Raw genomic sequence first — 25,030 nt, 5'->3', positions numbered from 1 at the left:
CGTTATAATTTATTAAAAATTAATAATTAATTAATGAATATTATTCAATAAATTATAATCGTTAGATTGGCGAAAATCAACGATTAAGATTTAATAATAAAAGTTTGTAAAAATTTTAAGTTGTAAGTATATCCTATCTTTTAAATATATATTTTGGTAAACAATGTTGATAAAAAATTGGATATTCTCATAACTATGGACAATTACAAGGACAAAGCAAAATAGAACATAAACGATCATAACAAATTAATTTAAGGCAAAACATCCCTACTAGAGCAAATCTTGGAAAGAATTGTTCAGTTAATGTGTTTTGAAAAAGATTTTTCAATCTAATGTAGTCAAATATGCAGTCAAAACATGCGTCACCAATCCCGCATTTAACTAATATGGTATACATTGGCACATCATTAGTCCCACATCTGAGCTGTGTGTCACTTTCTACCACGTTAGGAAAGTCTCGCATCAAAACCGTGCTAGACTTGTTTTCTGAATGAAAAAATGAAATAGCTAGCATATATAGTGTTCTAGGTGCAGCACAGTATTCTATTGGTTAGATGCAGGATCGATGACGTGGCAGTAAATACCATATTAGTCATATATGGGACTGGTGACGTATGCTTTGATTGTGCGTTTGACTGCATTATATTGGAATAAGTTTTCCGATGCATATTAAATGGGCAACTCTTTTCAAGATTTGCTACTACGATCGTTTTGCCATTAATTTTAATGGTGGGTCAATTTAGAAGTTACAAGTTCAAATTAGTTGACCACCTAACCTAAAAGAAAAATGTAACATAAAAGCATTCTATTGACTATGATTATTTTTTATAAATTCTTATCAGAAGTCATTATGATAAAATAACAATTCTCACTTTTAAATCATCAATCGTGGGACTAATACATAAATACCTATCGCTACCAAACACCTTTGTCACATATGGTAAGGAGTTTGAGCCCTTATTCAAAGGTCTCTGCTTATATACTTTTCACTTAACTCATTACCAACCAATGTGAGACTCATCACACTTGAATATCTCAACAATTTTCCACTCAAGTGTGAAACCCAACATTGATATGCTCCCCTTCAACCGAGTATCCAGGGCCCAAGTACTCAACCCGCTTTCTAGTCAACTCGGCTCTGATACCACTGTCAGGAGGGTCCAGGAGAAAGCTCGTGGCAAAGGAAGTTCCACCAATGGGCTAAGTGGATCAAATACATCAAGTGAGTCTGACACCACATCTCAACCCAAAATTTTAAGGCATCGGGTTCACCATTCATGGGTTCTTCCACTTATATACTCTTCATTTAGTCCATTACCAACTAATGTGGGGCTTATCACACTTGAATATTTCAACAATCTCCCCTTTAAGTGTGAAATCCAACATTGATATGTTCTCCCTTAACCGAGTACCCCAGGGCCCAAGTACTTAACCCGCCTCCTAACCAATATTTAGGCTAGCTCGAGCCCCACCCGGCTCTGATACCACTTGGAGACCACCACTAATGGGTTAAGCTAAACCAGCTATATCAAGTGGATTCAACACCACGTCTCAATCCAAAACCTTAAGGCATTGAGTTTTCTTATATATTTTTCACTTAACCTATTACCAATCAACCTGAACTCATCACACTTGAATATCTCAACAATCCTTAGCTTAGAACCCAACAAGAAAGTGGTCTCATTCTTTCAGAATAGCTATCCAAGCCTAGCTTCAGGGACATTATTACCTCTTTCACCCATCCTTTTGTTTGAATAAATAATGCAAGAGGGTAGAACTATGGGGGGAAACATTTACATGATTTTGTCCCAAAAAATACTTGAGATATAGGTTTGGCGATTCCGTTCTTACTTTTAATATATATGGGGAATTTCTTACATTTATTGTGTCCCACTCCATTGCCAGTCTGTCGAGTTTTACAATGACTTCGAGAGGCCTTTTACAATTCTATGCTGAATGTGACACTTCTTATTGGATGGTAGTGATCTATTTTAAATTGCGGCAACTTTGTTAGGTATTTTGCTGAAGTGTTGTGTGTACATACTTCGAATTTGCTCGTGTTAGGCTTTTGCTATCAGGAAAGATTTTGAAAACATCCATCGAATTCTTTGTTATATTCTCCTGTAAAATAAGATTTGCAATTTTTAGTGGGTGTCTTACTATTGTTTTTTTGCTTTTTCCCCCTTGTGCTTCATAGGGAATGCAAGTCGAATATTCGATAGATCATTTTATTTAAGGTTTCCCAATACCTAGATATATTATTACTTGTTGAAGAACTTGTGCATGCTGTAATTAAATGTAACTAACCCATCCAAAAAGTTAGCCTAAAATTTCCATTAAGAATATTCTTTAACCATTCTAAACTTCGGTCATCTGTGAGTTTTGATAGATGAATAAATTAACCGAATAGATTTTTCTCCTTGTAGATAGAGAAGTTACAAGGCTTCAACAACTTAAATCAAACAAAATGAAATAAATTTTACTGAGAAAAAGTTAGAGTTAGAGGAAATATGCAGGAGTACACACTTTCAGTTTCATGTAATCTTTTTATAGGATGGCCAAAAATATATCTTTCAACTACACTTTCATTAATCTTTTTATAGGACGGCCAAAAATATGACGAACTACTTTCATCTTAAATGGCTAGTTGGCTACTGGCTGCAAATCCGGCTCTGAAAAGGGGTTAAAAAAGTACGTATACGAAGTGAATGGGTCTCAAATTTGAAGGCACAATAAAATATCTGAATCCTGTTTATAAAACTTACATACATTAAGATCGGTGTTAAGGCTTTGTAAATGTCGTATAACTAAATTCAAAACTCAATAAGAAAAATGACATAAATGTATTTTGTAAAGTGATTGGTGAAAGTAAAAAAAAAAAAAAAAAATTAGTAAAAAAATTTCACTGTATTTTATGAATTTTTTATTTTTTAACAATACTTTTTTCTTTTCAATCATATAGAATGTTAGGTATTTATGACAATTTTATAAAAAAAAATCATATTAAATAACATTACTAGTGAGTATATATATATATATAGAGAGAGAGAGGGGCAGGATCCTTTGACACCGGTGTCAAATTTGAAGTTTGACACCTCATCTGAGAGCCGTTAGATCAAAAAAGATCAACGACTCTGATTTGTAAGCATGTGACACCATTGATCTTTTTTGATCTAACGGCTCTCAGATAAGGTGTCAAACTTCAAATTTGACACCGGTGTCAAAGGATCCTACCTCATATATATATATATATATATATATATATATATATATATATATATATATATATAGAGAGAGAGAGAGAGAGATAAGATTATTTTATACTGGTGTAAGTTACCTTTACAATCTTGACCGTTGATAATATTTATATCTAACGGCTCTGATTTATTAGATATGTAAATTGTTAGATGCAAGTAAAATAATAATAGGAATTTGATGTAAAACTTTTTATATATTTATTTGGGGGCAAGATATACTTACAAAAAAAATAGTAAAAGAATTTCACTGTATTTTATGAGTTTTTTTATTTTTTAACAGTACTTTTTTTCTTTTCAATCATATAGAATGTTAGGTATTTATGACAATTTTATAAAAAAAAATTCATATTAAATAACATTACTAGTGAGTGTATATATATATATATATATATATATATATATATATATATATATATATATATATATATATATATATAGAGAGAGAGAGAGAGAGAGGTAGGATCCTTTGACACCGGTGTTAAATTTGAAATTTGACACCTCATCTAAGAGCTATTAGATCAAGCAAAATCAACGGTGTCACATGCTTATAAATCAGAGTCATTGATCTTTTTTGATCTAATAGCTCTTATATGAGGTGTCAAATTTTAAATTTTATACTGGTGTCAAATGATCCTATCTCATATATATATATATATATATATATATATATATATAGGATTATTTTATACTGGTATAAGTTACCTTTACAATCTTGGCCGTTGATAATATTTATATCTAACGGCTCTAATTTGTTAGATATGTAAATCGTCAGAAGCAAATAAAATAATAATCAAGATTTGATGTAAAAAAATTTATATATTTATTTGTATGTAAATGTGTGTGAGACTATTTTTTTCATTAAAATTCTATATATAATAGATCGGATGTGGATCGGGTTTTTTATTTTTGGGTTCATTTTTTTTGCAGTTACTGCAGATAAGTTATCTGCATTAAGCTCAATACGACGTCGTTTTGAGGTAGAAATCATGGTATTTTTATAATTTTAATTTATTTCAGGGTTATTATAGTCTTTATAATTATAATTTTTCAATCTTTCAATTTCAAAATGATATCGTTTTAAAAGTAAATATAGATAATTTATCTGTATTAACTGCAGAAATATTTGTCTGTTTATTTTTTAATGTAAAAGAAAGATATCTTTGAATTAGTTGTTCGCATTAATATTGTAAATCTTTCTATCTACAGGCCCGTTCAAGGCCAAGTACTTCTGTAGGGAACTAACCTAAAGGCTACTATACTAATCATCTAATTGAACTTTTGTTGATGCTTTTGAACCAACGCTCTTTTATTTTTATTTTATCTTTTTAAAAACACTGTTTTATGACTTTTATCTACTCGTACAAATAAGTCTTAGCGGTTATTTACTTATTTCAGTAATTTCATCTAATCATATATTCCCAGCAACATGCAAGGAGACAATTTATATTCTATCTTTGTTATGTATTTGTTTATAAGATATATAATAAAATAAATTATAAATTAATTTTACTTAATAATTTAAATTTGACGATTGTTGATCTTTCATATGATATTAAAGTTTTTATGAATTTGCAAAAAAAAAAAAAGTTTTTATGAATAAATAATTAAAAATTTAATCCTTACCTTTTTAATCTTCCAAAAAAAATATAATTGTTAGCATATAATTTTAAAAAGTAAGCATGTCGATTAGATATAGTATAGTCATTTTAAAAGCCATCACCTAATCCTAATTAATACCTTTTCAAGAGAATTCGTTAACTGCAGATATGTACACATGATCTCACCTTTAATATCTATCTATAAATATTAAGTTTTTATTAAATAGTCAAAGGGTTTGCTTTTTCTGCAGTAAGCCCAATATATACGACGTCATTTTGAGCGAAAATCATGATATTTTTATAATTTTAATTTATTTCAGGGTTATAATAGTCTTTATATTTATAATTTTTTAAGATTTCAATACCAAAATGACGTCGTTTTGGGAATAAATGCATATAACTTAACTACAGTAACTGCAGAAACAATTTTCTCATAGTCAAATATTTGAAATATCTTACTTTAGCTTGCATTGATTTTAAAAAATAAAATATATTAAAAAGATTATTTAATTGAAAATTTTAAATGTAAAATAAATAATCCATATATACTTATAATTTATGTAAAATAAATAATCCATATATACTTATAATTTATAAAAAATAATAATAGATTAATATTCAAAATTTAATAATAGTGTAATCTTATTTTTTTTAATTGTTTATTTTATGAAAAAAAAATTATGTACATAATTTAATACTTACTTACAAGTCGCGTATATAAAGTTTAAAAAAAAGCTTATTTCGATCACATGCTAAAATAGTTTTTTTTTTTTTCATGAGATGAAAAAATTGAATGACTTTTATTTTGTCTTTCTTATTTCAAAATCTTACTAATAATTTAGAAAAAAGTTATTATATAATTAATACTGATATACTAATTGTATTATGATTAATTAGTGAGAGCTTGACTCACCTAATTAATCTTTTGCTCTTACAAAATCAAGAAATATGTTTATTTCAATATTTATCATTTTAAAGTATATATATATATATGAGGTTCACTTGTAAATAACTTATTTACATTGAGCCTAAAACGACGTTGTTTTAGGACGAAAATTAATGTATTTTAGTAATTATAATTTAGTTCACGGTTATAATACTATTTTTCATTATAATTTTTAAATTTTTCAACCAAAACGACATAGCGAATGTAGATAACTTATTTGCATTCACTGTAGAAACTAGGGGTGTTCATCAACTGATCCAAACCGATTCAAACCGTGGTGACCGAACCGAAAAACCGATAACCGAATAAACCGAAAAATCGAAAAATCAAAAAATCGAAAACTGAAAAACCAAAAACCGAAAAAAATCGCAAATTCTAATTGAATTGGATCGGTTTTTGGATGAGTTGATGAAAACTGATCCAATATATTAATTCTCCTCTAGCTACTTGGGTCTTTCCCTAATCATAGCTTAGAAATTTCTAAACCCAAGACACATTAACCCATCAACTAAACCCAAGAAAAAATTTAGTCACATCTCATTAACAAAATTTTATCTTTATAGAACTTTATATCTCATTGCCAAAAAAAATATTATATTATAGTTTACTAATGCTTTTATATTTCAAAAAAATAAATTTACAAAGTTAATATATACAAAAGATGTTATTTGCACAATAATCATGAAATAAATTTTAGAATTTTCAAAAATCGAAAACCGATCCAATCTAAACTGAAAAAAATTGAATTAGATCGGATCGGATTTGAAAAAAAATCCAAACCTAATGAATGATTATATGATCAAACCGAAAGGATTGGATCGAATAATTTTTGCTTCCAAAACCGATCCAATCCAGACTGCAAACACCCCTAGTAGAAACATTTAAGCCATATATATATATATATATATATGAGTTTGATGTTTGTCATTTTAAATTACATAAGTTATGTCATTTTAAAAGAGAGATAGACACAAGAAATGAAAATCATGAAGAGAAAGTGAGTGATTTTTTTTAATTTAAATTTTAAATAAAAAAATATTATTATATGTCTGTGCCTCTTAAAATGACATAACTTTATGTCATTTAAAATGACAAACATTTTTTCCTATATATATGGAAGAGGTTATAGTTACAACCTCTTACAACCATATATCATAACCGTTGATTTCCGCCAATCAACAGTTGTCATTTATTATGAATTATTAATTAATTAATCAACCATATATATATTATTTTAAGAGAGAAAAAGACATAATTTAGTTTTTTTATTTAAATTTTAAAAAAATAACCTACTTTCTCTCTCATAATTTTTATTACTTATATCTTTCTTTTAATTAAAATGACATAATTTTATCTCCATTAAAAATATTAAACCCATAATTTTATTGTAAAGCTTCCTTGAAGTTAATGGTCTTCCGTTACAATATACATGAAAGTGACTTTCGCCTAAAAATTAATTATTTTATTGGATTTGAAAAATAATCTATCTTATCACTTGCGCATGGAAAGCAGATGTTGCTTAATTTCGTCGCAAAGCTAGGGTCGAGGGTTTTTGGAAAAGTGAAATGCAATATCTTCATCAACAAAAACTTGTGGCCCTAATTTACTAGACGGAATCTATTGAATAATTATCACATAATTTAAAAGTTTTATGTCGCTAGCTAGTTTGTGACAGTGAAAACAATATTAATAAAATATATAAGAGGAGAGAAATGATCACCCTCCTAAAGTTTTATTTAATTATTCCTTTATTCAAATATTAAGGTATATGCTATTCCAAAGTGAAAGAGATGGCTATCAGTCTATCATTATTATTTTTAAAACTACATATTATTTTAGTGACAAAATAAAAGAGTTGGGTTTCCGGGGATAACGTAACGAAAATGAATTTTGTCTCTCACGATTAAGATATATTTGTTACCACTTAATATTTTCGAGTTCAAATTCTGAATAAGCATCAGCTATATTAAAAACTTACTAGAAAAAGTTTTTCAGTTTTTGTGAACATACTCAATTCAATCGGATTAATTAATTAATTGATGAGTAAATATTAAAAATAAAATAAGATGTATCTAAAAAAAAAAAAAAATGTAGGTGAAACCGTAAAAGTTAAACCATTTTACTTTTTTTTTTTTTTTTTTGATAACAACCATTTTACTTTCAATTAGAAAGGATTTGGAATCTTAAAATATGTTCACCCAGAATATAGCTCTATGACTGCACCATTTTTTTTTAATATGTTTCACTGAGAAATATAAGTTTACAAGAGCTAGCCGTCAAATAAGATAAATTTCTAATGTGTCAAGTTTAATATGTGGAAAAATTATTTGTGCTTTAAAAGGATATAAATTATATTCTTTTAGTTTTTTTACTTTTTGTATTCGTAGTAGTACATAATTATAACATGAAAAGTTACTTTTTCTTTCTTTCTTCTCAGTCACATCAGCTGACGTTGAAATTGAAAAAAAAAACTTTTCCTATTATAACTGTATACTACCTGAAATACATAGAGTAGAAAATTAAAAGGATACAACTTACATTCTTTATAAGGACACGTACTAAACCCTTAATACATAGCATGATAAATCTCATGGTTCCTGGTCTCTTGGAATTCTTATTGGATGTCAATCCTTGTTGCATTATTTTATGGGATAATTATTTGTCGTTTTAAAGCATATAAGTTTATGTACTTTTATCCCCTTATAATTATGTACTCCAAAAAATATATAATTATAGGAGAAGTATCCGTTTACAATTTTTTTTTTACAAATTACATCAAGTATGACCGGTTATACTTAGTGTAGTTTGTAAACAAAAAGTTTGTTTATATTACTTTTCTCATAGTTATAATATTAAAAAAAATTTCTCTCTTCAGAAGCTTATCTGCTAACATAGAGAGAGAGAGAAATCAACTTTCATATTATAATTATGTACTTCTTGGAATATATAGTTACAAGGAGTGAAATGACATAAGTTTATATCCTTTAAAATGACAGATACTAAGCCCTTATTTTATTTTATTTTTGGTGAATTAAGCCCTTATTTTATCGTATGATGAGAACGGAGAAAATTGTTTCGTTTTCTTAATACGACTTTAAGTTTATTTTTTATATAAATTGAGACTAAATCTCTGAATGATCTTAATTAAAAACATCTTAGATGGACATCTTATATGAATTTGGCGCATTTAAAAAAATAAATCCATCTGATGATCTCTTTTATTTTTGAATTATGCGCTGACCCGAAATTTTATTTTTTATTTTTGGATTTGCTAACCCGAATTTCAAATCAAAATAATTAAAATAGAGAGCGTACTTCTTTAATAGCTAAATAAATTATTGGGTTACGTTTCCGTTTGTTTATAAATATGATGAGTGTTATAATTATAGGAAATAATTTTATATTGTTTTATGCCATTTTCCTTACTAATGAATACGAGACGAGGCTTTCTTAAATACAAGATAAACATCAAACTTTAGAAAAAAGTAATTAATGGAGGGTTTCTAGTTGTAACAATAAACAGGATATTAATATTATAGTAATAGTTTATAAACATAAAATACTTGGATTAAATACAAGAATTAAAATATTAAGTCTTAACTATGAATTAACACTTCTACCAGTATTAAAAAAAATGCCAACAAAAGTTGATTTAATTGTTCGACAATTCGCTCATAAAAAATAGGTGATTTAGTTTTTAATTTAGGAATCGCGTAAATAGATCTATTATATATTTCAACATAACTTGTCCCCGAAGTTATAGATTTGTAATTAATTTAAAATGAGTGGAGCATCCTTACCATTAATTTAATGTGGTTCTCACCAAACAAATTAAAGCTGAACTATTATAGCGTGAGAATTGATTTGTTTCCCTCAAAGGGGTAAAATATGTGGACATCACAGTGATCTTATAAAGTTGAACTATGAATTTAAACTCAGGGCCTCTTTGGATGGCTTTTTTTCTCCAAAAGCTGTTTTTTCTTGAAAAAAAACACTTTTTATTTTTAGTTCATTTGGATGTCTGCTTTTAAAAATAACAGAAGTCACAAAAAAAGTCAAAAATCTACTTTTTTCATAAGCTAAAAATTTCAACTTCTAAAAAAAGCAGAAGTCAAAAGCTAAATATTTTTTTTAAAAACTAAATATTTTTATCAAAATATAAATAATTTTAACTTTTATAAAAATCACTTTTAAAATAAGGAAGAGATAAAAGTTATTTTTTTAAAAAGTGAAAACAAACGGGCTCTCAATGGGAGACTCGTCATGGGTGAATCTTCAATGTTGGGATGTTGGCTTTATAGTATTTTAGCACAATAACAATATGGAAATAAATATGCACAAGGTGTTTCTTCAATGGTAAAGGAAGGATATATGTAGGTGGGGAATATTCTCCAATAATGAGGAGAGCTCTAAAGCACGGACACGGCATTTTGTATGAAAAATGAGTGTCGGACACGTGTCCGACACGGACAGCTCGGACACGTTCCGACACGCGTTCGACACGCGGTCAACATTTTAGGACACGTTGACTATTGCGACACGCGATTTTGACTGTGTCGGACACGGGTCAAAGGATATAAATGTAAAAATTTTAAAACTTTTATAAAATGAAAAAAAAAAACATGACAGACAACCCAGTTTCGATTTTGAGCCGTAAACCAGTGACCACGCCGTTCTCCCTCAATCTTTTGTCAAGCATTTCGTCTCCGTTCCAAGCGGTGGTTCGTCCTCGTCCTCGCGTCGTTCTTCGTACGCGTTGTATAGTCCAATCACAAGTCTTAATGGCAGCCAGTTGTCTCACAGTATTCAATGTAATCAAATGGTCCAAGAGCAATTGTTAAAGTTGACACTAAAGTAACCGTTGGATGATGCCCATCATTTACGAGATTCTTCGGCGGACAAGATTCATTCTCTAAGTGTTGGCAAAAAATTGTCATTTGATCTAATAGCTTGAATGCTACCCACGTGCCAATTGATTCAAATGCCATTATTTTTTTATTTTGAATACTAAAAGCCATAATTGATTTCTTAGGAACTTGGTGCACGCATCTCAACACTCCCTACCAAATGCCTAAGCTTGTAGGACAAGGTGTTGTTATGAATCAGCCCAATAAATCTGTTGAATATATGGAGAATCCAAGATAAGAGGGCCAAGAGAAACATAAAATCAGGTAGTCAATAGGCTTATTAATTATATATATTAAAATTTTTATTTAATATCAAAACGTGTCCTAACGTGTCGAAATTTAACATTTTTTGATATTATCGTGTCGGAGTGTCGTATCGTGTCGTGTCCCGTGTCGCGTGTCGGTGTCCGTGCATCATAAGAGGAGAGTCATAACTGTTTTGCCTTTGTGAGTCTCACTAGGTGTGAGACAAACATCCTCACTTGATGCATGAGGTGTTTATGCCTGGGGAGGGAGATTTAATGTGATAAGAGTACAATTATCTCACTTTAGGAATGCAAGGTATAATCCCTTATATAAGCTTTTGTGGTCAGCCTAATAGACAAGGCCTTTGTGACTGGTCCAGAACATAAGCTTTTTAAGTTAAAATGATTCTTTACATATATAATTAGAGCTCTTGTAACCATAAGTTTGATCTCGAGGAGCCCCTTTCCATTAATAAATCATTAAGTATTGTGAAATTTTTAAGTACAAATAGGTAGACCTATGTATTGTTCGTCCTTCAAGTTCAATGAACTCATATGTGATGAGACATATACATTAGAAAAATATATTATAAACTACAAATGTAACATTCACCTAATAGATTAAGTTTTTGAATTGGTTAAAAAAAATTAAATAGACGATATTATATATTCTTTATTTTTTCCTTGCTTCATTTTATTTGCTATTTTCAATGAAATGAGGCCATAGACATATATGGGGCAATAAGCTATTTGTCAAACAACTTAAACTATCTGAACGGAATTACTGGAATTGTTGTCCCCTTCCTCAAAGGGAAAACATAATGCGAATAACCAAAAGTTGTCCTGATCAGTTCCTTTATTAATTGACACCAACAAAACATATATATAAAGGAGCAAGGGGGGCCATGCCACCCTACTTCGACCTGGACGTGAGCGATCGATGCCTCTAACCAGTGGTTTTTGCCAGAGCACAATGATGAAAACTAATAAGATTTCCAAAAAAATTGGTCCACAATTCAAATTGATCAAGAACCATTTGTTATTATTAATGTTATCTGGACAAGTATTGGTACTAGTCGAGGAACTAAATTAGAGCATGTTAGGTAACATTATTAAAATAATCAAGCTCCAAGAATATTCAAATTGTTTTTATCTGCTAACGACTTTTATGATTATGTATAACCCAAAGAAAGTAGCTATTATAGTAATGGCTCTTAAGTCTTAACAGTATATTGTCTCATCCACGCAGATATATAGATTCAAAATATATAAAAGGTGACTATACCTCGTTTAAGAAGATAAGAGGGTGAGTTATTCTAATTGAGAATATATCATTTAATATATGCAGTGGGCGTGAGATAAGTTAATTGCTTGACAGCCATGTGCCGACCATGTTTTCTAAATGATTTGCAAAATGAGAAGAAATAAGTTATTTGTTCGTGGATAATAATGGACAAAAGTATTGGTGTAATCCAAGATTATACTTTATAGTAAACTTTTTAATTACATTAAATTGTTCTAATCAATTGTACCAAAAACAAAAATAGAAGAAATGTTCTAGAAAATGAGGTATATATTTTTCATAATGTTTTTTGTAATCTGTCTACCAGCAAGGTCATTTGGTACTTAAAAGACAAACTTCAGACTGTGCTCAAATCCTTAAACTCATTCATTATGTGATAAAAATAAATGAGTCTAACTTGTAATAATTTAGCATAAAATCAGTACCCCTTAACAGCATGCATGTTTTTACTTTTTTTGTTTAGAAAATTTTAAACAATAATTTTAAAAAAATTCTTTTCTTAAAATTTTTATCCAAACCTCAATTCTGGTTCCGAACAACTAACCAAATATATTATCAAAAAAAAAAACTAACCAAATATACTATGTTCGTTCATTGACAACAACAGTAGCAGCATGCGTTTCATGCTTACATGTTTATTGGAGAAAGGGAAAAAAATATTATAAGTATGTATTTTTTAAAATGTATAATGTATAATTTTATTTTATATTATGATCTAGCCATAGTAGTTAAAATTCTGATTTAAATTTGTAATTTTACGATTTTTTTTAATCAAAATAATTTCGTCAAAATTTCAAATGCTTTTACGTTTTTACAATTTTTTTACGTTAGTATTTTACGTTTTACGATTTTTTTTTTTTTTCAATTTTAGATAGAATCTCAAATTTAACTAGCATGATCGTAGCTACCCAGTGTTGAATATGACAGTAATGGTGAAGATGTTCTCGCGCAAGAAATACATTTCGCTGTTTTTAGAGGACGTGTATCAAGTTATATGCGAGAGTTAATTAAACATGATTTTCTACTTTATCATAATTTATAAGATAATATGCTCTGCCCTCCAGTCATGAAGTCTCACTCTTCAGTCCAGGGAAATTTTACATAATTTGAAAATTTTTTGTCTATTTTTTTAATGGATTATTTAATGTTTTTTTATCCAAGTCGAAGCACTATCTAATATTGAGTGGATTTTCCGAACACCACTCTCTCTCTCTCTATATATATTTTATATGATCATATCATACAAAAATCACAACCCTTCAGTGACCGGTTAACAATTAATAATTAAATATTATTTTCTACTTTCTCATTTTATGATTTTTTCTATTAAAATTGTGATTATTGTTTTATTAATGAATGATTGTGATTTTTTATGTGATATGATAATGTGAGAATTTATTTTCCTATTTTTTTTATAAATATTAAATAAGTGTGGCAGAATTAACATTTGAAAATATTCAAAAAGAGAAGAAAAAAAATACCAAATTTACAGATGATAAAATCATTTTTATCATGTGAAATTTAGACAAGAGGATGGATTCAACTCCATGTCCATGCAACTCACCCGAACATTTTGGAATTTTTCACTCGAATGCTTCACCAGTTCACTAATCCTTTTCCAAAAATTCCAGCATGTTTATATTCCTTCCCCAAAGATAGAGGTGGCGAAGTGGACGGTCCGTCCCGTCCCACCCCACTCCTCTATCAACCTGACAAAAATGAGTCAGCCCCCCTCCTCCCTTTCCCTTTTGTAAGTGGACTGAAAAACTCAGCGGCTCCGCACCGTTTGGAGGGTTGAGCGGCCTGGCCCGCCAGTCCGAGCCTATTTTACATTGATCTGTCTCAGCCCGCCAATGCCCGCGGTCAACCTGCCAAAAAATGAGCCCGCCTCACTCCGCCTTCTTTTGAGATGGATTGAAAAACTCACCCGCCCCGCCTCGTTTGGTGGGTTGGGCAAGTTGGCCGCCGAGCCCGTTTTGCCTGCTTTAGCTACAGAGAACATGGTGGTCCCGGAAATTAACGGGGTTAAAACTTAAAACCACGCCAGCGAGGACGGTGCCTTTATCAATTGAGCCAATCATCATTTCCCTTCCATAAACACCCCTGTCAACGGGATTCATGAATAAAACAGAAAATGATTGGACGGCGGAAAAAGATAAGAAACCAAGTTCCACAAAATTCAATATATATCACACCGAAAAGGACCCACCAGCCACCACCTAAACTTTATTCTCCTTATAAATCAGCATGTTACCCCCATCCCCACTCTCATCATCATAATCATCATAATCAGCACCACCACAAATATAACTATTAGACAATATCAACTTCATCTTCAGAGCAAGAGAGTGAGAAATGGAGGGGAAGGAGGAAGATGTTGCGTTAGGAGCCAACAAATTCCCAGAGAGACAACCCATTGGAACTGCAGCTCAAAGCCAAGACGATGGCAAAGACTACAAGGAGCCACCACCGGCTCCACTCTTCGAACCCTCCGAGCTCACATCTTGGTCTTTCTACAGAGCAGGCATAGCAGAGTTTGTCGCCACTTTTCTGTTTCTCTACATCACCATCTTAACTGTCATGGGTGTCAACAAAGCTGACTCCAAATGCAAATCTGTTGGTATTCAAGGAATCGCTTGGGCTTTTGGCGGCATGATCTTCGCCCTCGTTTACTGCACCGCTGGCATCTCTGGTTCGTCTCACTCTAAATCAATATTATGCATTATTATTGTCAGCAAGTTTTTAGGTTAAATTGTTTTTTATATAATATAAAGGGAGCATCGAATCTAATGTCGTAGGAGATACTCCTCTCATGTCATAGACCCAACACATGGTGGGTCTCACTGTGTGTTAAAAAATAAAAAATAAATAAATAAAAGACACATTTGTCGATGTATCTACAACATAAGATAATTCTCTCTTATTACATGAGAAAATAATTTTCCTAATATAAATGACATGACTAAGTAATCATGAGTAACGTGTGAGTAAGTAATCACGAAGTTTGATCCTTACCGAAATAAAATAATTAAATATTATAAAATTTCTGAACACAGTTAGGCTGAACCTAATGCAACATTCATCTTCAAGCCCAACGGACTTGCATTATCCTATGATGCACAACATCTCAAGAAACCTGATGTGTTGTGTCCGACACTCTGACATTCTAACACACATTATAAAGACTCAAAGAAGAATTTAAAAATTATATTTTTAATTCTAACTATTAGATTTGTTGAATTATGATTATCATTTTATTGAATTTAATATAAATATTTAAAATATCTTAAGTTTCTTTGCAAAATTGATGAGTATTATAAGTTTAGTTTCATTTTTTTAATTATTGAATATTAAATATAATATGTATTACATAAATTAAAATATTATTTAATATCAAAACGTGTTTTATTTTTTTGAAATCTAATATATTTTTTTGAATTAATGTCTCACGTGTCAAATCGTGTCCCCTGTTTCGTGTGAGTAAGATATGTCTTAACCAACCCAACCCAACAATTTAAGCTTGAATTGCTTCTTTATGTGATTATTATTTTAACGATAATGTGATGTGGGAATTGTGATGCAGGGGGTCATATAAACCCGGCTGTGACATTTGGCTTGTTCTTGGCGAGGAAATTGTCATTGACTAGGGCGGTGTTCTACATGGTGATGCAGGTGCTTGGTGCTATCTGTGGAGCTGGTGTGGTCAAAGGTTTCGAGGGGAAAGCCATGTACGGAAAGTACAATGGTGGTGCCAATTTTGTTAACAAAGGTTATACTAAAGGTGATGGACTTGGTGCTGAAATTGTTGGTACATTTATTCTTGTCTACACCGTCTTCTCTGCCACTGATGCAAAGCGTAACGCCAGAGACTCTCACGTCCCTGTATGTGCCTCACTCCCTCTACAATTCTCTTCTCTTATTCTAGTTCAACACAAAAACAGAAAAAAAAAAACATGTATATTTGTGAACTGATTTTATGTTGGTGAATGAATGAAATGATCAGCTTTTGGCACCTTTGCCAATTGGGTTCGCTGTGTTCTTGGTGCACATGGCCACCATCCCAATCACTGGAACCGGTATCAACCCTGCTCGTAGTCTCGGTGCTGCCATCGTTTTCAACAAAGACCTTGGCTGGGATGATCATGTACGTTAATTCATATATCTCTCTCTCTTTTTAAGTATATTAATTAGTATCAAGTTTTAGAATTTTCTGGATAGAGATGGCGAACCTTAACCTTGTCATGTTTGATATATATGCAGTGGATTTTCTGGGTGGGTCCTTTCATTGGAGCAGCTCTTGCGGCTCTTTACCATCAAGTCGTAATCAGAGCCATTCCCTTCAAATCCAAGTGATTGCTGATTTTCTTCGTTAATCAAGTGTGGGGGTAAAAAACACAACTCCAAAGCCGAGTTTATAGGTTTCATTTCATCGTCATCTGTTTTTTTTTAACTTTTTGAATATTAAACCTTCTAATCTGTAAGTAAAGAATGTAACGTAATATTATGATTATTACTTATTAGGTGGTGCTTGTGTTGGGTGATGGGGGCCAGTTTTTCTCTTTTAAGTTGGAAGATGGCCAAGCCCATGTGTGATGTATCGCTGTGATTGCGTGTACTTTATCAAATAATAAAAAAAAAAAAAAATTGGTTTACTGTCCCTCTTTTTTCTTGAGCGTGCCCTGTCTTTAGTGTAACTTTTGGCCTCTTCCCCGAGTTTATGCCAAATGCCATAATGCCAGTGGGAATGACGTAGTTGTTGAGTGATGTTGCCCAACTTCGCCCACGATCTTTAAAAATAAAGGACATGGTAAGTTAATATTGATTTATATACAATCTTAAATAAACCGCACTTGTATTTTTTATATATAAGGATATAGATGAGTAATGGAACATGTTCGGGATGATACTTATTTTAGGCCCATCAGATGAGTCTAATCTCTTAAAGTCCATATCTAGAACCTTCTGGAAGGTACCTATGACAAATCATAGAGACTCAACACTAGGGCAATTTTCATCCCTGCACTGCTGTCCCTGCATATACTAACAGTGGGCAGCTTAATGAGACAGCTCATGGGTTGACCAGCTCAAGCCCCTAAGTGACAGAAGAGGCTCCTCTCTAAATACCCCTCTCACACATGGAGAGGGGATCTTCTTTCCGACTCTTCTCCTGTAGAGCTCTCACACCCCCCTTTATGCGCATACATAGGAAGCTTCACTAGTGCTTGGTCTCTACCAAGGCCATTATGGACACCCCCTACATTAATATACTACACCATCCATAGAACACATCTCATGTACACCAATAATACAGAACAACAATTGGTTTAAACTCCTACATGCATTGCTAAATATATATGTGAATAATGTTAAGGGTTTTATAATTCTCATTTTACATGAGAATTGAAATCTCATGTCATAGAGATAAAAAAACACGTACGTGGGACCCGTATGTTAGAAAAATCATATGTGGAACCCATATCAGCACAAAAATCGAATGGTGTGTAGGAAAATTCCAACTCTTATGTTACATGAGAATTATAAAACCCTAATGTTAATGACAAACCGCCAAAATAAACAGCTTGCATCACCTTTTTCGCTGGAGCATTAGTTGATACACTGAAAAGATATAATATAACTTGCACAAATTATATGTTGTGTAGACAACATTTTTTATTCATGTATATTTGAATGAGGAAGGATCCGTTTACAAACTTTTTTTGAAAATTTTTACAAATTACATTATGTTCTCATTCTCTCAGGAGAACATAGTGTAATCAGTATTCTCCCGAGAGAATATAGTGTAGTTTGTAAGAGTTTATAAATAAATTTTTTTATAAATATAACATGTCCCTATTTGAATTAGTTGTGATGGGAAAACAAACAAAAATAAGTGTCTCTCTCAAAAGAATTGTTTGGACAATGCAGGAGATACAACCTGATCATTTGTACTTTTTCTCTCTAGATTAATATGTAAATATGAATAGGTAAAAGATAAAGGTAAAAAGGAATACAATTATAAAAAATTTAATATATCTCATACTGTAAGATATAAAATTATCTCATATATATATATATATATATATATATATATATATATATATATATATATATATATGTATGGCTCATATTTTCTTTTCTTTTTTCTTTTTCTTCACATAATCCCGTATTTTTTTATGTATATATAGGAGATAATAATTTTTATCTCATATAATATGAAAAACATCAAACCTTTTATAAAATAGATAGTTCAAACCGTCCTATTGTTAGTTGTTTGATTGGGTATATAGAAATTTAAATAACAATTAATAAAGTAAAATACTTTTTTTTTGGTATCCAATAAAGTAAAATACTTTATACGGTATTTATGTTTTTTATCATTTAGTAAGAAAATAATACACAACTTGTGAAGAAATATTATTAGTGGTAGCAGCCCTTTAAAAAATTATAGTACACGTAGCATATTTTGTGATTTTTGCAATTTGTCAAAATTAATGGATTAAGACAATTTATATAAGTTTTGATAGTTTATCCTTTTTTTTTTATGATAACAGCGCAAATGCATTACTTGATTCAAGTCACCTCAATAGTTATGCACAATTACGACTAAAGAAATATTGTGAAGTTTTTATTTTTATTTTCCCCCTCTTTCTTTCTCCCTTTCTTTATTCGAATGGGAAAGAGAAAATCATATGAAAAAATAGTATTTATAATCCGAATGCAGGATGAAGTGTTGTCCTTCTTGAATTATTAAAAATGATATCTATTGACTGAGTCAATATGATGACGTATTTATTCTACTATTTCATCTTTTTAATTTTTTTTATGACATTTTAAAAATGACTAAAAGTGTGAAGCTGGGACAATCACTTAATAATAGTATTAGATTTTTTTCTTTATTATTTTGGTTGAAATAAGGGTGTAGCCCAAAACAAGGAAGCAAACAAACTATAAACAAAAAACTCTAGTCCTATGAACAAATTTGAAATCAGAAAAATATAATCACTTAATATCAAGAGGAGAAGATTGGAAAGTCTAATAGTCCTCTTGTTCCATCTTTTTCAGCAAAAAATTAACTAGCCAATCCGCTCAAGAATTACTTTTTCTATATGTATGCACAAGTTAAATTATCTATTTACTTGGTCACAAAACGAGACTCACAAGATGTATCACCAGATTATTATTACGTAAACATTATCATCAATTATTTTCTTTCAGTTAATATTCTATAATTTAAAAATTCATCATAAATATTTAATAGTGTAAAAAAAAGGAGAGGATTTTCATCATTCCCAAAAAAAAAAGATAATTTTAATAATTTGTAGAATATTATTCATAAGATTATAAACTTAGATGGACGTAAACAAAAGAGATAGTTTCATATACATATATTTTTTTTAAAATAAAATAAAATAAAGTGTGAATGTGTAAGCAGCAATATTTGGATTTTTTTTAGCAAAATGAAAAATAAGCCTGTTTTCTTGGGCCTATTGGGCCACATTATGAGAACTGAAACTTAAAAAAAAAAAAAAAAAAAGTAACTGTAACTGTGGATCAGCCAATGTGTCAAAAACCCTAGGAATAGAACAGAGCCCTTTTGTTTGGTAGTGAAGTTGCTGAATCAAAGCTTCGAACATGGCGGCGAGCGATCGCACAGTGTTGCAGTTCCCTTCTTCTTCTTCATCGCCGAGCTTGTCGGCGAAGGTCCACCCTCTTGTTATCTTCAACATCTGCGACTGCTACGTTCGTCGCCCTGACCAAGCCGAACGCGTCATCGGAACCCTACTCGGCTCCGTTCTTCCCGATGGAACTGTTGATATCCGTAATTCATATGCCGTTCCTCACAACGAGTCCGTCGACCAGGTCCTTCACTCTCCTCCATCCACATTATTATTATTGTTATGATTATAATTAAGAATAAAATTTTGTTAGCCTCTGATGTTATGTGGTTTTCTATAGAAATGTGAAGGCTACTTCCTTGAATTTTTCTTTTTTCATTTTTGAGTTTTATCAATTTATTTTAGTTCATTTTTTGATTTATGGAATTTGGCTAGGTCTATGTATGCTCCATTATATTTCATGCATGTGCTAGTGGATGCGTTATATACTTCTCGTAGCCATTTCTTCTATTCTCTGTTGCTTTTAAATATGATGATCTAAGCTTTCACTATTTTTGATACTATGCTATCTGTTCTTGTTAATTGCTTCTTCATGCTTGCAATTTGTAACTGTGAAGTGTGTGTGTGTGTATAGCACTTGTGTCTTCATGTTTGCAATTTTAGCGGACTCACATTTATAAAAAAAAAAAAGAATTAAGGCTCACATAGTAAATTATCGGCAGATAGGTCTCAAAACAACCAAAACTGTTCTATTTAGTTTACTTGTCCCTGATTTATCTAGAAGTTCGATTCATATTTTGAAAGTAGAACCGGAAGTAAGTCAGAGAAACAAACATTACTAAATTGAAAACTGGCTTAAGCTTCTTTCATGCAATTGTTTTGTTTAATTTTTATGAATCCTTGCACATCTTTTTCCTGAACTTCTTCTCTAGTCAGAGGAACTCCTTATTCAGTTATGCCCTTCTTCCACCCCTTCTCTTTTTGAAGCTGTTTGTTTTTCTCCTTGTGGATGGGGTGAAGAATTTTATGAAGCAATTAGAATGCCTGAACTGTATAGATTTCTTCAAAAAAGTGAAGTTCATATTTAAAAATTAGTTTTAAATGAAAAGGTGGATAATACATATATTGGGTACCTGTATAGTTGACGCTATTATTTAGAGCCAAGGAAGAAGTTGTATAGCTGAAATTTACTTTTGATTCTATTGTTGAACTTTTCAGTCTTTCCTTTTCCATGATTTATCCTCTATTTCTGGTTTCTATTTCTTCTTAGCATTAGTTAAATTAAATTTTCATCTGTTCTAACTCTTAAAAAAGAATTATTCTTATTTTTCAGCTTATTTTTTCAGGTTGCTTTGGATATTGAGTACCACCACAATATGTTAATATCTCACCAAAAAGTGAATCCAAAGGAAATCATAGTTGGATGGTAATTCCTGTTCTTTTAAAATTCTATATTTTTTCATAGTTATCACTCAAGTGGTACATAATAGTATTCTCAATCAAGTGTGTACCAAGGAAACTTTGAAATTCAAATGGACTTGAGAGCTGTTTTATGATAAATTGTTTCTTCTGTTTTTTCCCAACATTTATGGTCTTAGGAGGATGGTTCGTCCACTGTGTTTATGTCTCCTTTTCTGGGAGAAAAAGCAATGTTAACTTTGGTTATTTATGCAGGTATTCAACTGGTCTTGGAGTAACTGGTGGTAGTGCATTAATCCATGAATTTTATTCTCGAGAAGTACCAAATCCCATACATTTGACTGTTGATACAGGATTCACAAATGGAGGGGGTACCGTAAAAGCGTATGTGTCAAACACTTTATCTCTTGGAGACCGGCAAATTGCTGCACACTTTCAAGAAGTTCCATTGGATCTTCGTATGGTTGAAGCTGAGCGAATTGGATGTAAGTATTGATTGGGCTTCATCTTTATAATAATTGTCCTCTCTTTTTTCCCCCCTTCTCTCTATCTCTCTGAAGCTTTAGTTTTCTTTCTCATTTGATGTATTTGCTAGAGCTATGTGCTTACCTTCATGGATAAGTCTGAAGGGAGTAGTGTTTTAAATTTCCTTTTACTCAATCAATAACTGGTATTTCTCTAAGTCGTATTTTAATAAAAAGTTTGCCTGTTATGAAGTGCTTTGAAATTATTTTAGCTGTTAATTATGTAATAGAGTTATCCATTGAATTTTGCTGAAAGGAGTCAAAGGAGTGTGTGAAAATACGAACTGAATTCATTTTTTTTGGCAATACCGACATATAATGGGTAAATATACTTTCTGTTAGAAGTTAAGTTGTTAATTTCATTCAGAGAATGGATCAAGAGTTAGGTAGGTACCTACAATCAAAAACTGGTATTTCTCCAAGTTGTATTTTCATGAAATTTTTGCCTGATATGAAATACTTTGAAATTATTTTACATGTTAATTATGCAGTAGAGTTATCCATTGAATTTTGCTGAAAGGAGTCAAAGGACTGAGTCCAAAATCCCTTGTGCTTTATCTTCTTTTTTTAGTTCTCACCGGAGTCTTTTTTAATGGAAATACCTACGTATAATGGGTTAATATACTTTCTGTTAGAAGTTAAGTTGTTAATTTCCTCCAGAGAATGAATCAATAGGTAGGTAGTTTGTTCTATGGGCTTATTTAGAGTTTATAGCAAAATTTATGTGAAAAATATATGTGAAATACTTCTGTTGTATTCACACTCTTAAATTATCAGTGACACTATTTTATCTTAATTAGAAAGCCTCTAGTTGACCCCAGTTTTTCTATACAGAGTATCACAAGATAGACTAATTTGTGTGAGATTTGTATCAAACATCAATGTTTTGCTAATTTTTATTAATGTAATATGTTCTCAATTGTACTTCTTTGAGTCTTGAAACTGAGGATTCCCTGACCTCCCCTTCTCCTGGGTTTTCTTCAGGAATGATAAATTTACAATCTGTTTTATTTCTGTTTCTTAGTTATGAATGTGGGTTGCTTTCACGCTCTTTGTTGAAAGACTGGTTTGAGGTTCACATGGACGGATGTTTATAGTTTAGTTGTTTCATTTGTTTATATTTACAGCATAGAACACAACTCGTTGACTTTTTATATTTATATGAAGTTTTTCTCATTCTCTGTTCTGTATCATGAAATGGCAAATTCAAATCGATATTATTCTTGATTTATCTTTTGCATTTTTTTTCTGTTGAAAATAATCTATTTTAATGGAATCAAAATGTTCCAAATTTTGAATGATCGAAGCTGATTTCATGTTTATTCTGGGAATGGCAGTTGATACCCTGAAGTCAACCACTGTTGACAAAATTCCCTCCGATTTAGAAGGGATGGAAACATCAATGGAACATTTACTAGCCTTGATTGATGACATTCACAAATATGTTGACGATGTTGTGGTACGATGCTGTTACCTTGTTTAACCATTCACCTTTTTGTTAGATTGTGTTAATTAATTTTTCATCTCAGGAAGGGCGTGTTGCACCAGACAACAAAATTGGGAGATTTATATCAGATGCTGTAGGCTCCCTTCCCAAATTGCCCCCATCAGTTTTTGATAAGCTTGTGAATGACAGCTTGCAGGTAAGATTATGTTTGGTGTTACAGTGTTTTTATGGCTGCTAAACAAAGTGCGGGTTTTTATAATTTTGACAACTGTGAAACATAATTAAACAGATGATTGTTTCTTATTTTATTGGATAATGAACTATTGAACATGTCTTCTCATCTCGCAATTCATTGTTTTGGTGGGCTAACTATTGTTTCATCCATTTCAGGATCACTTGCTCTCGTTATATTTAGCTAGCATCACAAGAACACAGCTTAGCTTGGCCGAAAAATTGAATACAGCTGCTCAGATTCTGTGATAGATCTCTGTCTGCAATTTTTTGTGATGGAATTTTCCTTGTCATTTTTTCCATTAACGTGGAATATCAGCATTTTATTCTTTACTTTTGCTTTGCTTTGCTTTATTTTATTATATTTTGTGCTTGGCATTGCATAGGAAGGTTTTTTCTATCGTGTCTAAGGCTGCAGTGTAGCGTTAACTTGTCAATTGTCATGTAATCTGTTATATTTGAAAGAAAATGAGCGAACTCCTCTCCTTGACTACCTATGTATTTTCTAATGCTTGAGTGCCTATTTGGATGGGTTTTTATTGCTAAAAAAGTTGCTTTTTTTAAAAATAAAAGCTCTTTTGAGAATTTTTAGATGTTTGTATAATAATTTTTAAAAAAACAAAATTTAAAATAAAATTTAAAATGTTGCTTTTTTTATAGCTAGTAGTTGGTTGCTTTTGAAAAAAGCAGAAATTAAAAGATAATATAATTTATTTATTTTTTTTAAAAAATAATATAAATTTTTAAAATACAATTTTAATCTTATTCTATCATATTTATTTCATCTCTTCTTATTTTACGATCATGCTATTTTATCTTTTCTTTATTGTAATTTTATATATAAAAAGTATTTTTATTTTTATTTTATCATCCAAACAACTTTTTTATGTAAAAATAATTTTTAAATCATATATCCAAATCAGGAAAACGAATCAACCCTCTAACCTATGGAGGGGTATCTAGAAGGTGTGGCCCAGGGTGAAGCAGGGATCGTTAATTCAGTTTGGCAACGGGGAAAGGACCAGATTTTGAGAGGATAGGTGGTTAGTAGGCAATGAGCTCGTCAAGGCTAAGGATTCAGTGGTTATTCCTGACGAAGTAGGGAGGTGGTCAGTAGGTGACTGTGTTCAGGGTGATAGTACTTGGAATTGGAGCTCTCTGCAACAATTTGTATCCCCTCACTCTTTGACCTGTTTGGCTGGTATTTTGCCCCCTTCTCCTTTTAATGGTGATGACCGAGTCACCTGGGTCGGGTCAGGTAATGGGGTATTCTCGGTCAAATCAGCTTTCTCCATGATTGATTTCGATTCCTTACCTCCTTCCAATGGCAACGATTTGCTTCCTTGGAAATGGAAGGGGCCAAGTAGAATCCAGATGTTTCTTTGGAAAGTCCTTGGCAATCATCTCATGACTAATGTCAATAGGAAAAGGAGGAACTTAACTACTTGTAATCTTTGTACTAGATGTGGCTGTCATCCAGAGGACACCATGCATGTTCTTAGAGACTGCCCGTGGACCAGATGTATATGGCTACGGC

The 25,030-nt window shown here is 31.2% G+C and overlaps 2 protein-coding genes across 4 annotated transcripts; both read left to right on the top strand.

The window, feature by feature from the left end:
- The first annotated feature begins 11,849 nt into the window (after positions 1-11,849).
- On the top strand, positions 11,850-16,907 carry LOC133318606 (probable aquaporin PIP-type 7a). Of its 3 annotated transcripts, XM_061520622.1 has the most exons (5): positions 11,850-11,865; positions 14,703-14,948; positions 15,840-16,138; positions 16,260-16,400; positions 16,517-16,907. In XM_061520622.1, exons 1-5 carry the CDS (start codon positions 11,859-11,861, stop codon positions 16,607-16,609), a joined length of 786 nt encoding a protein of 261 aa, XP_061376606.1. In that variant the 5' UTR covers positions 11,850-11,858; the 3' UTR covers positions 16,610-16,907. The 3 variants fall into 3 exon arrangements, with proteins under 3 accessions (XP_061376606.1, XP_061376605.1, XP_061376604.1); XM_061520621.1 differs by lacking the exon at positions 11,850-11,865 and having other exon boundaries at positions 14,558-14,948; XM_061520620.1 differs by lacking the exon at positions 11,850-11,865 and having other exon boundaries at positions 14,558-14,948; positions 16,260-16,404.
- A 2,941-nt stretch (positions 16,908-19,848) lies between these two features.
- LOC133318622 (eukaryotic translation initiation factor 3 subunit F-like) lies at positions 19,849-24,009 on the top strand. Its single transcript, XM_061520644.1, has 6 exons — positions 19,849-20,116; positions 21,219-21,298; positions 21,547-21,776; positions 23,153-23,274; positions 23,345-23,458; positions 23,653-24,009. Exons 1-6 carry the CDS (start codon positions 19,889-19,891, stop codon positions 23,740-23,742), a joined length of 864 nt encoding a protein of 287 aa, XP_061376628.1. The 5' UTR covers positions 19,849-19,888; the 3' UTR covers positions 23,743-24,009.
- Positions 24,010-25,030: the final 1,021 nt, after the last annotated feature.

This window comes from Gastrolobium bilobum, unplaced genomic scaffold (genome assembly GCF_033153095.1).
Source record: "Gastrolobium bilobum isolate Gb01-03AN ecotype WA unplaced genomic scaffold, APGP_CSIRO_Gbil_v1 utg4519, whole genome shotgun sequence".
NCBI lineage: Eukaryota > Viridiplantae > Streptophyta > Magnoliopsida > Fabales > Fabaceae > Gastrolobium > Gastrolobium bilobum.
Note: the sequence above shows the minus strand (reverse complement) of the source record. Positions and strands in the feature narration are given on the sequence as shown.